At 43.1% G+C, this 13,533-nt stretch overlaps 1 protein-coding gene across 1 annotated transcript; it reads left to right on the forward strand.

Annotated features, from left to right (window-relative positions):
* Positions 1 to 781: 781 nt before the first annotated feature.
* On the forward strand, positions 782 to 11,013 carry LOC309336311 (vomeronasal type-2 receptor 26-like; the record flags this gene model as incomplete). Its single annotated transcript, XM_081851933.1, has 6 exons — positions 782 to 978; positions 1,890 to 2,181; positions 3,020 to 3,841; positions 7,170 to 7,394; positions 8,277 to 8,403; positions 9,992 to 11,013. 6 exons carry the CDS (start codon positions 782 to 784, stop codon positions 10,984 to 10,986), a joined length of 2,658 nt encoding a protein of 885 aa, XP_081708059.1. The 3' UTR covers positions 10,987 to 11,013.
* Between the last annotated feature and the right edge of the window lie 2,520 nt (positions 11,014 to 13,533).

The following is a 13,533-nucleotide window of genomic DNA, read 5'->3' on the forward strand; positions in this document are numbered from 1 at the left end:
GCAGAAGAGTAGATGAGCTAACTCTCCAGTCAAGTTCCCTTTTGTCTCTCCAGGCAATGCAGAAACATACATAAAAATCATTTTCCTGACTCTCTGGGGAGTCTCCTCCACTAAGCTAGTGGTGGCGAAACTGGCCTTCCAGATATTGTTATAATCCCAATGGCCATCAGCCCCCAACAGTCAAGGATGATGGGAGTTGCAGTCCAGCAACATCTGTAGCGTCACAAATTTCCTACACTTCCACTAAACTTTAATCCAAGTTCACTGTCCTTTCAGTTGTCCCAGGGGTAAGTGTGGCATAAATGTCTGCAGACATGTATTCTCCTGTACATATGCAACAAAGAGTTGTTCTTATGTCCCCTGCAATTATTAATATCATGGTGATCAATTTGCGTTCCTGGGACCAATGTCCCATAGGGTTTTATTTTTGAGAGGTCCCTTTTGAAATCAGTAATAATAGTAATAATAATATTCGAACTCAAAATCACTGATCATTTTTTGCACCAAACATGGGAAGAGAGAAACATCAATACAAATATACTGAGCTAATAAGGGTGAGGGTTGGGGTTCTGACCATCAGAGCTGGTCTGCCAGTTAGATGTTTGATTGCCTCTTCTTTAGCACCAAGGCCAAGCTAATCCTCTATGAAGTCAGACACAGAATGGGGCTTGCAAGGCTGTTGTATTCCCCCCCCCCCCAGCAGATCTCTCTGGCAGTGCACTTTCTGGATATACAATAAAACCAAGTGAAGGAAGGTGCTCCTTGTTTGCTTGTGCCTAAAATGATCCTGCTGCTAATATCGCTTCGCTGTTTTTTTGGGGTAGTAAAGTCTGAATATGTAGACCTCTCATTCCTACGAACACCTCCAAATAATTATCAGAGTCCAGGAGATTACTTCATTGCTGGAGTTATACCTGTGAGGACAGCTCTGTATCCAACCCATGACTTCAAGTCTGACCCTGTCCATGACTTCATCCCGTAAGTGTTATTTGCAGTTAGCTTTAATTGTTTCCAGTCAATTCCAATCTTCCTTGCTACAGTTTGTATTCAGAATCAGCAGCAGATTCTTAAGCAAATTGGTTTTGAAAAGTGATATGAAAGGTGAATGGAGAAGTGGAGGATTCATATGGAGAGATGAAGGAAATACGCTCCAGTGCTCACAATGTTGTTGTTGTTTAGTCGTGACCCCATGGACCAGAGCACGCCAGGCACTCCTGTCTTCCACTGCCTTCCGCAGTTGGGTCAAACTCATTTTAGTAGCTTCGAGAACACTGTCCAACCATCTCGTCCTCTGTCGTCCCCTTCTCCTTGTGCCCTCCATCTTTCTCAACATCAGGGTCTTTTCCAGGAAGTCTTCTCTTCTCATTCGGTGGCCAAAGTACTGGAGCCTCAGCTTCAGGATCTGTCTTTCCAGTGAGCACTCAGGGCTGATTTCCTTCAGAATGGATCGGTTTGATCTTCTTGCAGTCCATGGGACTCTCAAGAGTCTCCTCACAATATCCGGACACAAACCTGGGTTTTCCAAACTTATTCTTGGCAAAATACTGTCCCCGCTTTGGTGAGATATGAGAGATGCTGTTTCACACAATTGTTGGTGTGAGTAACTCAATATGTTCTTTTCCATAAGTTATAGAAAAGTTCCAATTCTGAGTTGGGAGCAGATCCACCTTATCTGTACTGTAATATGCAATTTTACATCATAAGGAACTCATTCTCTGAGTGTTAATTCTTCTGTAGTTGAAATGTCACCATTCCCACAAAAAGCGAGGTAGCATCAGACTTGGGGGAACTCCAAAGTCTGCAAAAAATAAAATTTAGGAAACAAAACGTCAGCCAGATGCAACAGGTGGATGGTAGAAGCTCGATGCTCAATTTCCTTTTCATTCCAGGATACTGGAAAGGAATTATGAACACATCCTGGCCATCTTGTTTGCCATTAATGAGATTAATGAGAATCCCAAGCTCTTACCTAACATCACCCTTGGCTACAGGATCTATGAAAATTGTTTCAGTGCCAGGACAGCCTCTGAAGCCACCATAGACCTGTTGTCTACTAGACATTGGATGGTCCCTAATTTCAGGTGCGGAAGGCAAGGGAAGCTCCTGGCTGTTATTCAAGGAGGGGACTTTGAAACCTTTTTCCAGATGGCAACCATGCTAAACATTTACGAGGTCCCTCAGGTAGGGAGAACAATGTAGGCTGGGCAGAAGAAATCCCAGACCAAATGCCTTAACTGTTGTGATTGAAAGTGGGGTTTATTTATCTACTTGCACTGTGTACTTTCGAACTGCTAGGTTGGCAGGAGCAGGGACCGAGCAACGGGAGCTCACCCCATCGCGGGGATTCGAACCGCCGACCTTCTGATCGGCAAACCCAAGGCTCTGTGGTTTATTTCTTTGCAAAATGGGTTGCATTTCTAACTAATATCTGAAGCTTGGATTTCAGATGGCTGCAAAGATATTGTGTTAACCTACAATGTTTTGGACTTGTTTTGAACCATTTTTAATCTTGAATTTTAAATCATTTAAACATTCCCTGGAATATTATCTTGAAGAACAAGAAATAAATAAAATAAGAACATCAATATAGCCAGTCAGAAGTAAGCAAGCACCATTGGGTTCTTGGTTTGGGACATATGTGCAGAAAAATTGTGTAGGGATGATAAAATGTCCAAATCCGATAAACGTCTATCACCATTGTAAAATGAAGGTCAATTGTGGAAAATGAAAACAATATCCAAGTGGAAAATGCAGCAAACCTTGGTTGGTTTGGAAAAGTTCATACAGGTGTACTCTAAACTGTCTCTAGAGGCAGTTCTGTAAGGGAACCAAATGTATATTGATGGGAAAGAAATATCAACAATCCTATACCCACTTTCCTGGGAATCAGTCCGATTGAAATCAGTGGGACTTTACATCTGAGTAGACAGACATATGTGAGGTTGTGCTGTTAAGTAGAAGGCATTGTTGACTAGCAATGTTATTTCCAACACTAAACACTCTTTCCTTTCCTTCCTAGCTGATTTACGGTTTTGTCAATAATATTCTGAGTGATGAAATTCATTTTCCCTCTTCCTACTGGATGAACCCCAAGGAAGCTCCACAGTTCAAGGGGATAGTGAAATTGCTGTTGCATTTCAGGTGGACGTGGATTGGTCTCATTGCTCCAGACAATGATGGCGGACATCAGTTTGTGAAAACCATGAAGGCTGAGGTTTCTGGGAGTGCTATTTGTGTAGCCTTCACATATGCAATCCCACGGATATTTTCTGTTGAAATGAATGTTCCAAAAGACATGCTTTTAAGTTGCATAGCACATCTGACTCAGAGGAAAGCCAACGTGATCATTTATTACGGCGATTCCGAATCAATGTTTCTGATGCCACACGGGCTGAAGGAAGTTGAAAGACAAAGCAATGCCACTGTAGGGAAAGTCTGGATTTCCACAGCACTGTGGGGCTTCACCTTAACCACATCTTTCTCATACTGGGACATGACTTTCTTCCATGGCGCTTTGTCATTTGTCTTTCAAACGGACACGAGGATAAAATCCCAGAAACTTTTCTTGACTGAAGATTGGGTTTTCCTTGATAGTGTTTGGCTAGGCATATTTGAGTGCTCTCATACCCACCACAGATGGTCAAGGAAAACTTGGGAAAGGTGCATTCGGAGGGGAAACCTCCCTAAGGATGGGATGGTGATGTCTGCTGAAAGCTACAATATTTATAATGCTGTCTATGTCGTGGCACATGCCTTACATGCTCTGATCACACCTGTATCTCACCACATGATGACTGCAGAAGAAGGTATACCGGGCCTTCTGAGTGTAGAGCCATGGCAGGTAAGAGTAGGAGAGATTCATTGAAATCACAACTGAAATAGCAATAATGTGTTTGTTGTTGTCACACACTGTTTTCTTTCACTTGGGCCATTTGTGCACCATAGATTTAAAGCACTCCTCTACCACTTTAACAGTCATGGCTTCCCTCAATGAATCATGGGAACTGTAGTTTTTTTTGGGGGTGCTGAGGGTTGTTAGAAGACCCCTATTCCCCTCACAAGGCTACAATTTGCAGAATTCCCTCAGCAGAGGGATATATTGTTAAAACAGTCTGGGAATTGTAGCTCCGTGAGAGGAATAGAGGTCTCCTAACAACTCTCCTTCACAAACCACAGTTCATTGGATTCTTTAGGAGAAGACATGGCTGTTTAAAGTGTTGAAAGGCAGGCAAGAACTCCTGCTTATGTACACATAATAACTTAGTTCCATCTACCTCACAGGGTTGTTGTGGAGAAAGAAAGAAAGAAAAAGTGGGGAAGGCAATGGGCACATCCCTGAGCTCCTGGACAGAAAAGCAATATACATCTCTAGAATGTAGCATTCACAGGTTGTGTAGAGAAAAATAAACATGAGTGTTTTTTGGGGGGGAGGCTAGTTTAATTTCATTGTACACAGGTTGTACAATGACAATAAAGGTGTTGTTGTTGTTGTTGTTGTTGTTGTTGTTGTGTAGAGCTAAATAAACATGTACAAACCCATGAAAGCAGCTTCCCCCTTGCTTTAAGCATCCCAGCCCATCGTCTCCTCATATTTTACAGTAAAATAATGAAAAACAAACATTTTATAGCCTCTCTCTCTCTCTCTCTCTCTCTCTCTCTCTCTAACAAGCTGAAAAATACCCTAATTCAGTGCTTTTCCCCCTTGGGGGTACTCAAGGGTATGCAGTACCGGCACCTTTTTCGCTAGAAGAAAAGCACTGCGTGCAGTTTCACAACTTTAGTCGCTGAACCACCAATGCTCAGCCTAACCTACTTCCATAGGGCTGCTGTGAAGGTAAAAGCAGGGAGGGGAACACAGTGTGCCAAATCTGACTCCCTGCAACCCCATGGTGCTGTTGTGTGCTCATCGCTGGTGTCCAATAGCACAGTGTTGTTGTTGCTGAACGCCAAGTTGCCAATAATAATAATAATTTATTTATATCCCACCCATCTGGCTGGGTTTCCCCAGCCACTCTGGGCAGCTTCCAACAAAATATTGAAATACAATGGTCTATTAAACATTAAAAACTTCCCTAAACAGGGCTGCCTTCAGATGTATCCTAAAAGTCTGGTAGATGGTTATTTCTTTGGGAGGGTGTTCCACATGGCGGGTGCCACTACCAAGAAGGCCCTCTGCCTGGTTCCCTGTAACTTGGCTTCTTGCAGCGAGGGAACCGCCAGAAGGCCCTTGGAGCTGGACCTCAGTGTCTGGGCTGAACGATGCAGGTGGAGACATTCCTTCAGGTATACTGGACAGAGGCCATTTAGGGCTTTAAAAGTCAGCACCAACACTTTGAATTGTGCTCAGAAACGTACCTGTCAGGGAACTGACATCGGAGCCGAGTGGAGTGGTAAGGCTCCCTAATGATGCTGGAGAGGGAACCAGCAAGGAGAGAGGGAGAGCTTCCGCTGGGGAAGGAAACTGAGGTGACACCAGGAAGAAAGGAGAGACTGAGAGTACGTCGGAGGGGAGGCTCCGAGACTCTTCCAGTGAGGTCAGTGAGGAGAGTGCAGGACCACCCCTTGGCACACCCACTCTGCGCAGAAGGCTTCCGTGCAGAGAAGGGAGGAGGAGATTGGCTGTTAAGGAATTCTTATGTTGGAGGAAGTTTAGGAAACGCCCACTGACGGATTCTGCCAGTGATTGAGACAGTCGCGTTTTAGGGCTGTCAAACCGGGAAAAAGGTCCAGCTACGTAGCCAGCTCAGAGCAGTTTGGAATTTACGCACAAGCAACCCCAATTCCCATTATAGTACCCATTCATTATTCAGTTATGGGTGTGGGCACCAAGCTGGGGTGCATTACTGAGACTTTGGTTGGTGCAACTACATGACTACCTGGGTGGGGAAGAAACCTCTCTTTGCCTTGGAGCGGAAGTAGAGGGCCTACATCTACTGCTGCCTCTGAGAGACAGGTCAGGGCCGCTGTTGGTGTGCCACCCATTCATCTGCCCAAAAGCTTCTCTGATACGGTTTTCTTTTTCTTTGCTTTTCCTTTTCCCTCCAAGTTTTTATTTATACTCTTCAAGTTTATGCATTTCATTAGTTTTACAATCACTTTAACATTTCAAAGTTTGACTTCCTTCGCCCTCTTCCTGTATTGTTATTTTTTTAACATCTTCTGCATATTCAAATTCATTTAATTTGCTCATTTAATTATCTACTTTAAATATATACGCTTAAGAAACTGCAGGTTATTACAATAATCCTGCTAATGTTTTTATCTGTTTGCAATTTATCTGTAAATATTCAATAAACCATTTCCATTCTTTTATAAAAAGTTATCTTAATTTCTTATTCTTCCAGTAAGTTTCACTATTTCTGCATATTCCATAAGTTTTTGTATCCATTCTTCCTTTGCTGGGACTTCTGCTTCTTTCCAGTCTGGGGCAAGTAACATTCTTGCTGCTGTAGTAGCATACATAAATAAATTTCTATACAATTTAAGTAGTTCTGTCCCTATAATTCCCAAAAGAAAAGCTTCTGGGGTTTTTTACCAAAGTTATTTTGAGCATTCTTTTCAATTCATTGTATATCATTTCCCAGTAAGCTTTAACCTTACTACAAGACCACCACATATGATAAAAAGAACCTTCTTTCTCTTTACATTTCCAACACTTGTTTGATTTAAATTTATACATTTTTACCAGTTTACCCGATGTTAGATACCAACGATATATAATTTTCATATCATTTTCTCTTCAACCATAACATGTTGTAAATTTTATATTCATATTCCACAATCATTCCCATGCTTCTATATCTATATTATAACTGATATCTATTGCCCAGTGTATCATTGAGGATTTTACTTGCCCATCCTTTGTCTCCCATTCCCATAATTTTATATATTTTTTAGACAGCACTTTTACATTACATTCCAACAGGTCTCTCTCCAGTTGTTATATTTGAACTCCGACACGGTTTTCAGCATGGTTCTGAAGGAATCCTCGATGATAATTCTGGGTGACTTCAACATTCAAGCGGAGGCTACAGCTATACTGAATCAATTCTAGGGCAGGGGATGTGGGAATAGAACAGTTGGAGACTGGAAATGAGAAGAGGAATGGGATCTTAATTGTTTTGCCCATTTTGCAAATGTTGGCCTTCTCTCCCTGCTTCTCATTTCAGCTTCATCGTTTCCTGAAAACTGTCCGCTTTAACAGCACTACCATGGATGAAATATATTTTGATGAAGATGAGCTGGTGGCCAGCTATGATATTGTGAATGTGGTTGTGTTTCCTAACAATACTGTTTCACGGGTGAAAGTTGGAAAGCTGGAAACCCAAGCTTCCGCAGGTGTACATTTGATTATTCACGAGGAGGCCATAGTGTGGCCCAACTGGTTTAATCAGGTGGGAATATATCCTTTGTAAACCAAACGAAAACAAAAAACACCCCCAAACTTATATAATTGTAGTTAAGAAAGTGAGCAATGATCCTGGAGATCTCCAGTTCAAATGAACAAGGAACAAATTAGCTCATCTCAGCTGTCAGGAATGAGCCAGCTCCTAGTGGAACTTTACAGCCAGCTGCAGAACAGCGAGGTTTAGATTTGACGCAGGTGGAACAGTGGCCAGTGCCAAATCCCCCAGACATTGGAATGCCAGTTGCCAAGGGAACAATTGAGAGCGGTCTGGAACACAGCCAAAGCTCTCAGGAAACTCAAACAGGTGTGAACAGACACAGAGACAGTATTGTGGAACTGGAAGCGGTTGGAGCTGATCCAATAAGTCTGAATGGGAGGGCTGCTAAACAGGAGGCAAAACAAGAGACGTAAGATGCGAAAGTTCAATATATTCCGTAGGAACTGGAGTCTTCAGAAGGGTCATCTTGAGTGATAATGTTGGCAGCTTTGTTAGAACCATCTGGAGCTATCTGTTTGCTTTTGCAATAAATCCTCCTTTTTAATTACCTACGCTAACTGGGTTATCGGACACGGGTGGCGCTGTGGGTTAAACCACAGAGCCTAGGACTTGCCGATCAGAAGGTCGGCGGTTCAAATCCCCGTGATGAGGTGAGCTCCCGTTGTTCGGTCCCAGCTCCTGCCAACCTAGCAGTTCGAAAACACAAAGTGCAAGTACTTTGCAGCACCTTAAAAACTCAGAATGAATTATGTCACATGCTCTTATGTTATGATATATTTTGTTTGGGTTTCCATCACTGTAGAAGGTTTTAGTAGCCACAGACAAAGCAGAAACTCCTCAAACCCTATTTGTTTTCTTGGTGCCCTTCAGACAAGGCCTCGTTCTACCTGTACAGAAAGCTGCCAACCCGGATCCAGCAAGGTGGTGCCCGAAGGACAACCAATTTGCTGCTATAATTGTGACCCTTGCGTGGAAGGATCCATTTCTACCAAGGCAGGTAAATGATTTTGTAGGAACAGCAGACTCTGGGAGACTGAGGAGGAGGTTCAAAATGAATGTAGTCAAGCTAGGCCAGAAAAGAATTCTGGCACAATCGGGACGATTTGCAAAACGGAGATCCAGAACACCAAGGTGCTGATTTTTCACAACACCTTTACATTTTTAATCTTCCGTTCTTGAGAATCAGTTCCAGGGCAATAATTTGCCTAATGCAATGTAGCCCCAAAGAGACTGAAGTTATAGCTTGTTCCCCTGCTAGGTACTCTCAGAAAGCCTCTGCAGCACCACATTCACCCATTCAAGCCACTAAACAGCATGTGGTCTGTGAAGGCTATTGACCATAATAGGGTTGTCCATCCCTACAACTCCTTTAACACTCAGGCTCTGGGTTGCTCTGGATGGGCCATATCAGTGGCTGTCTCAACCCAATTTATCTCAAGCCCCCCATTGCCATGTCCTGAATCAGGACTTCAGTTGAATCCAGTGCATAGTTTTAGAACAGTTTTCAGATTTTATGGCTGCAGTCTTTCAATGGCACAAAAACACATCTTGGCCATTTTGCCACAGCCATAGTTCTTTTTCTGTCCAATCATGCTTCGTTCCGAGTTGTTACAATGGTATTAAAATGCTGACTTCTAGTACTATTCCATTTTTCATTATTTCAGTAAAACACATCAGTGCGCTGGGCGTTCCAGACCATTGTCTGAAGAATTCTTTTTAGTCCCCCCAGTTGTTCCTGCTCCGATTTAGACACCGCTGCACCACATTTCTTGACCAGTGCTTTGGAAGTTCATTTTAAAAAGGAACTGGTTTCAGTTCAAGTTACCCCCCCCCCCAAAAAAAACACCCGAGCTGGTTCACTTCACGTTCAGTCAAGAGAACTTGTTTAACTCACAAAAAGCAGGTCTTCCATGACTCACAGCCAAGATTGCCTCTGGCCTCTTCAGCAGCCTCAACTTTTGTAGCTGGAGTCAGTTAGGGCCCTATCCTCTCAGACCTCTCAGGGAAAAGGGCTGCAAGGTGGGGAGCAGGTCCTCCACGACTTACAACCAAGATGGCTTACCCTGTTTAATTTGTACCAGCCAGGAAACTGTTAAACAGATTTCCATTTCACTTCTTTTTTTAAATGAAAGCTAAGTGTAATGAAAGCTAAGAGTATGGGGGCAGCGGGGGGTTGAACATGAGGATGAACTATAAATTGTTCAAAGTTCTTGTTCAAAGTTCATTAATTCACCCACAATTATGACAACTGTATTATTCATATATTTTTGAACCAGTTCAGCTGAACCAATTCATTCAAAGCACTAATTGTGGCCTTATGTAGCTCAACACCAACTCACTACCTGATGAGTAAGTATTTCTCCTGGTGTTCAGCTATTCTCCTCATTCTACAGATCTGACAGGCTCCAGTAGCCTACCGTCATTCTAGATTTGTATGGGATGTTGCGCAGGATGTGAAGTAAAAGGCAGAATGTTGAGTAAAACTACATAAAAGCAAATCAAGCTGCCTCATTTATGTAGGAAGATTCTTGATAATAAGGAACATTATTGACATTTGATGTACTTAAATTATTAATTCCTTTCAGATGAAGACCATTGTCATCAGTGTCCAGAAGATCAATACTCAAACGATGACAAACATCAATGTATCCCCAAGACTACAGTCTTCCTCTCCTATGAAGAACCTCTGGGGTTTACCTTGGTTTTCTTTGCCCTATTTTTGTGCCTAACCACAGGTTCTGTTTTGGGAATCTTCATTAAAAACCAAGACACTCCACTAGTTAAAGCCAACAATCGAAACCTCACTTACATCCTCCTCGTTTCTCTCCTGCTTTCCTTTTTGTCCTCCTTTCTATTCATTGGCCAGCCTCAAAAGGTCACCTGCCTTCTCCGTCAAACTGCCTTCAGCACCATCTTCTCAGTCGCCGTCTCTTCTGTGCTGGCAAAAACTATAACTGTGGTTTTGGCATTCATGGCCACGAAGCCAGGGAACAGCATCCGGAAGTGGGTGGGAAAAAATTTGGCAAACTCCATTGTCCTCTTCTGTTGCAGCATTCAGTTTGGCATCTGCATTGCCTGGATCGGAATCTCTCCTCCTTTCCCAGAACTGGACATGGATTCGCAGGTCAGACGGATAATACTGCAATGCAATGAAGGGTCCATCGCTATGTTTTATTGTGCCCTTGGCTACATGGGCCTTCTGGCTGCCATCTCTTTTATGATTGCCTTCCTCGCCAGGAAGCTTCCTGGGGGTTTCAACGAAGCCAAGTTTATCACTTTCAGTATGCTAGTATTTTGCAGTGTTTGGGTCTCCTTTGTGCCAACGTACTTGAGCACCAAGGGGAAGTACATGGTGGCTGTGCAGGTCTTCTCCATCTTGGTTTCCAGTGCTGGGTTACTGGTTTGTATCTTCCTTCCCAAATGCTACATCATTGTTCTTTGGCCTAATCTGAATACAAAGGAGCACCTAATGATGAAAAGGAAAAATCAGGGTTGTCTAAAATGTAGGCCCCAGTCCCATTTCAGAGGTGCACATGAGGAGCCAATGAATTCAGATATTTGGGGTGTGGGGGTGTTTTAAACACATAAAAAACCTTAGTATGACACAGCCATTTTTCCTGAGAGCAATTTCCCCTGAGAATGGTCTACTGTTCTTTCTAGGGGTATTCTGTGTATAATGTCAAACATGCAGCAGGGATACTTTCATTTACTTTCATTATTTCAATGGAAAACACATGTTTCTCATTAAAATGTGACTTTATTACAATACAATGTTAATAAAACAGAAACACTGAGCAAGACCAAGGCCATATTAGTCTCTAGTTGACCTCTGAAACCTTTTCCAGGCACATCATGGAAAAATCTCCTGAAGACTGAAGGCTGTGGCTTAGCTGTTAAGCACCGATAACCACCCAAATTGATTTGTCAAAAGGAACATATATTTGTATGAATGACTTGAATCTTGGTAGGTAGATTTGGGTACTGGGATTGCCCAACATGTCAAAAGAGTGTTTGGGCAACTCAGAAAAGACAATTCAGCTTACATTGCCAACCTTTGCAACTGACAGTCTTGTAAATATTCCTGAATCATATTTTTCTGCGCATGTCATGATTTACCCGTACAACCCATTTCAGTGACATTTCTGTGACAATTATATGGGTGGCCCTTTGGACACCGACCAAGCGTTCAAAATCTTTGACACACATGTGATTGGGGTTCTTCTTTTTTGATGTGCGAAATCTCTTTTGCAGCAGATCAACAAATGATCAAGGCTTTCAGATATGCTTGGTTGCAAAACTCCAGTTTTCTTTTCCTTCTTCTCTGACTGACTAGAGAGCCTCTTAAGGGACTGTGAGCCCATTTGAAATCAAGGGAGATTGTATTTTATTTTTGCTCACAATATTGTATGTTGCTTCGAGCTGCTGTGGCAAAAAAAGTGACCAATAAATTTAATAAATTGTTGTTGTTGTTAGTAGCTTTTCTCACAGAGTGACCCATTAAAAGCAAAATAAAAAGCTAAAAACACAACTGTAAAGACAATGGCAGGACTTACAGAGCTTGCCTTACTCAAAGAGGCCACAATGCAACCCTTCAAATTAAGGGCCAAAAGTCTGAGTAAAGAGAAACGTCACTGTATGATGTCTAGGATGGTGCCAGACCATCCACAAGGAGAGCATTTCACAAGCAGGGGGCCACCACTGGTTTTGGGGTTGCCACCCTCCAAACATCCTATGGAGGGGCACATGCTGGGCCCTGATTGTGTTTGCAGGGTCTGGATTGGTTCATGCCAGCAAAGGTGGTACTTGAGGTAGTGGGGTCCTGAGCTACATAAGGCTTTAATAGGTCAAAACTGGCATTTGAATTGAACCTGGAAACTAATTGATAGCTAGTGCAGTGTTCAGACTGCCCTACCCAAGTCAACAACTTGGTATCAGGAATGAGCTAGCTCCAAGTGGACCTTTACAGCCAGCTGCAGAATATGGGCAAGAACAGAGAGGTTTAGATTTGGCACAAGCTGAGCATAGGCCAGAGCTGCCAGCATCGACTCCCTCTGACCTTGGATGGCTGGTTGCCAAGGGAACAACTGAGAGCGGGCTTGAACACAGCCAAAGCTTTCAGGAAGATCAAACAGGTACATACAGACACAGAGACAGTCTTGCAGAACAGGAAGAGATTGGAGCTGATCCAATAAGTCCGAAGAGTTGGTGAATGGGAGGGCTGTTGGACAGGAAGCAAAACAAGAGACATAAGGGGTAAAGGTTCAATATCTTGTGTAGGAACTGGAAGGAGTCTTCAGAAGGGTCATGTTGAGTGATAATGTCGGCAGCTTTGTTAGAGCCGTCCAGAGCTATCTGTTTGTTTTTGCAATAAATCCTCCTTTTTAATTACCTACGCTTACTTTGTTATCAAGCCAGGACCTGGACTCCTGACATCTGGCAATTGAATTTTGCACCAGCATCCATTTCTGAAACATCTTCAAAGGCAGCCTCACATATAGCAAATTGCAGTACTGATGTATGGAAGTGAGAGCTGGACCATAAAGAAGGCTGATCACCAAAGAATTGATGCTTTTGAATTATGGTGCTGGAGGAGACTCTTGAGAGTCCCATGGACTGCAAGAAGATCAAACCTATCCATTCTGAAGGAAATCAGCCCTGAGTGCTCACTGGAAGGACAGATCCTGAAGCTGAGGCTCCAATACTTTGGCCACCTCATGAGAATAAAAGACTCCCTTGAAAAGATACTGATGTTGGGAAAGATGGAGGGCACAAGGAGAAGCGGATGACAGAGGACGAGATGGTTGGACAGTGTTCTCAAAGCTACCAGCATGAGTTTGATCAAACTGCGGGAGGCAGTGGAAGACAGGAGTGCCTGGCGTGCTCTGGTCCATGGGGTCACGAAGAGTCGGGCACGACTAAACAACTAAACAACAACAAAGTGTATCGCATTTCTTCCCCCCACTTACTCATTGAAATCACCCCACTTCCTTTTATGTTATACTTTAGGAACTGCTTGAGAGCATTGTGTGTCTCTTTTGCAGTTGCATTCTGAATACAGTGGATGCTCGGGTTGCGAACATGATCCATGCGAGATGCACATTTGCAACACGAAGCATCTGCAACCCGC

This window comes from Podarcis erhardii (assembly GCF_964252035.2).
Source record: "Podarcis erhardii genome assembly, chromosome: 2".
NCBI lineage: Eukaryota > Metazoa > Chordata > Lepidosauria > Squamata > Lacertidae > Podarcis > Podarcis erhardii.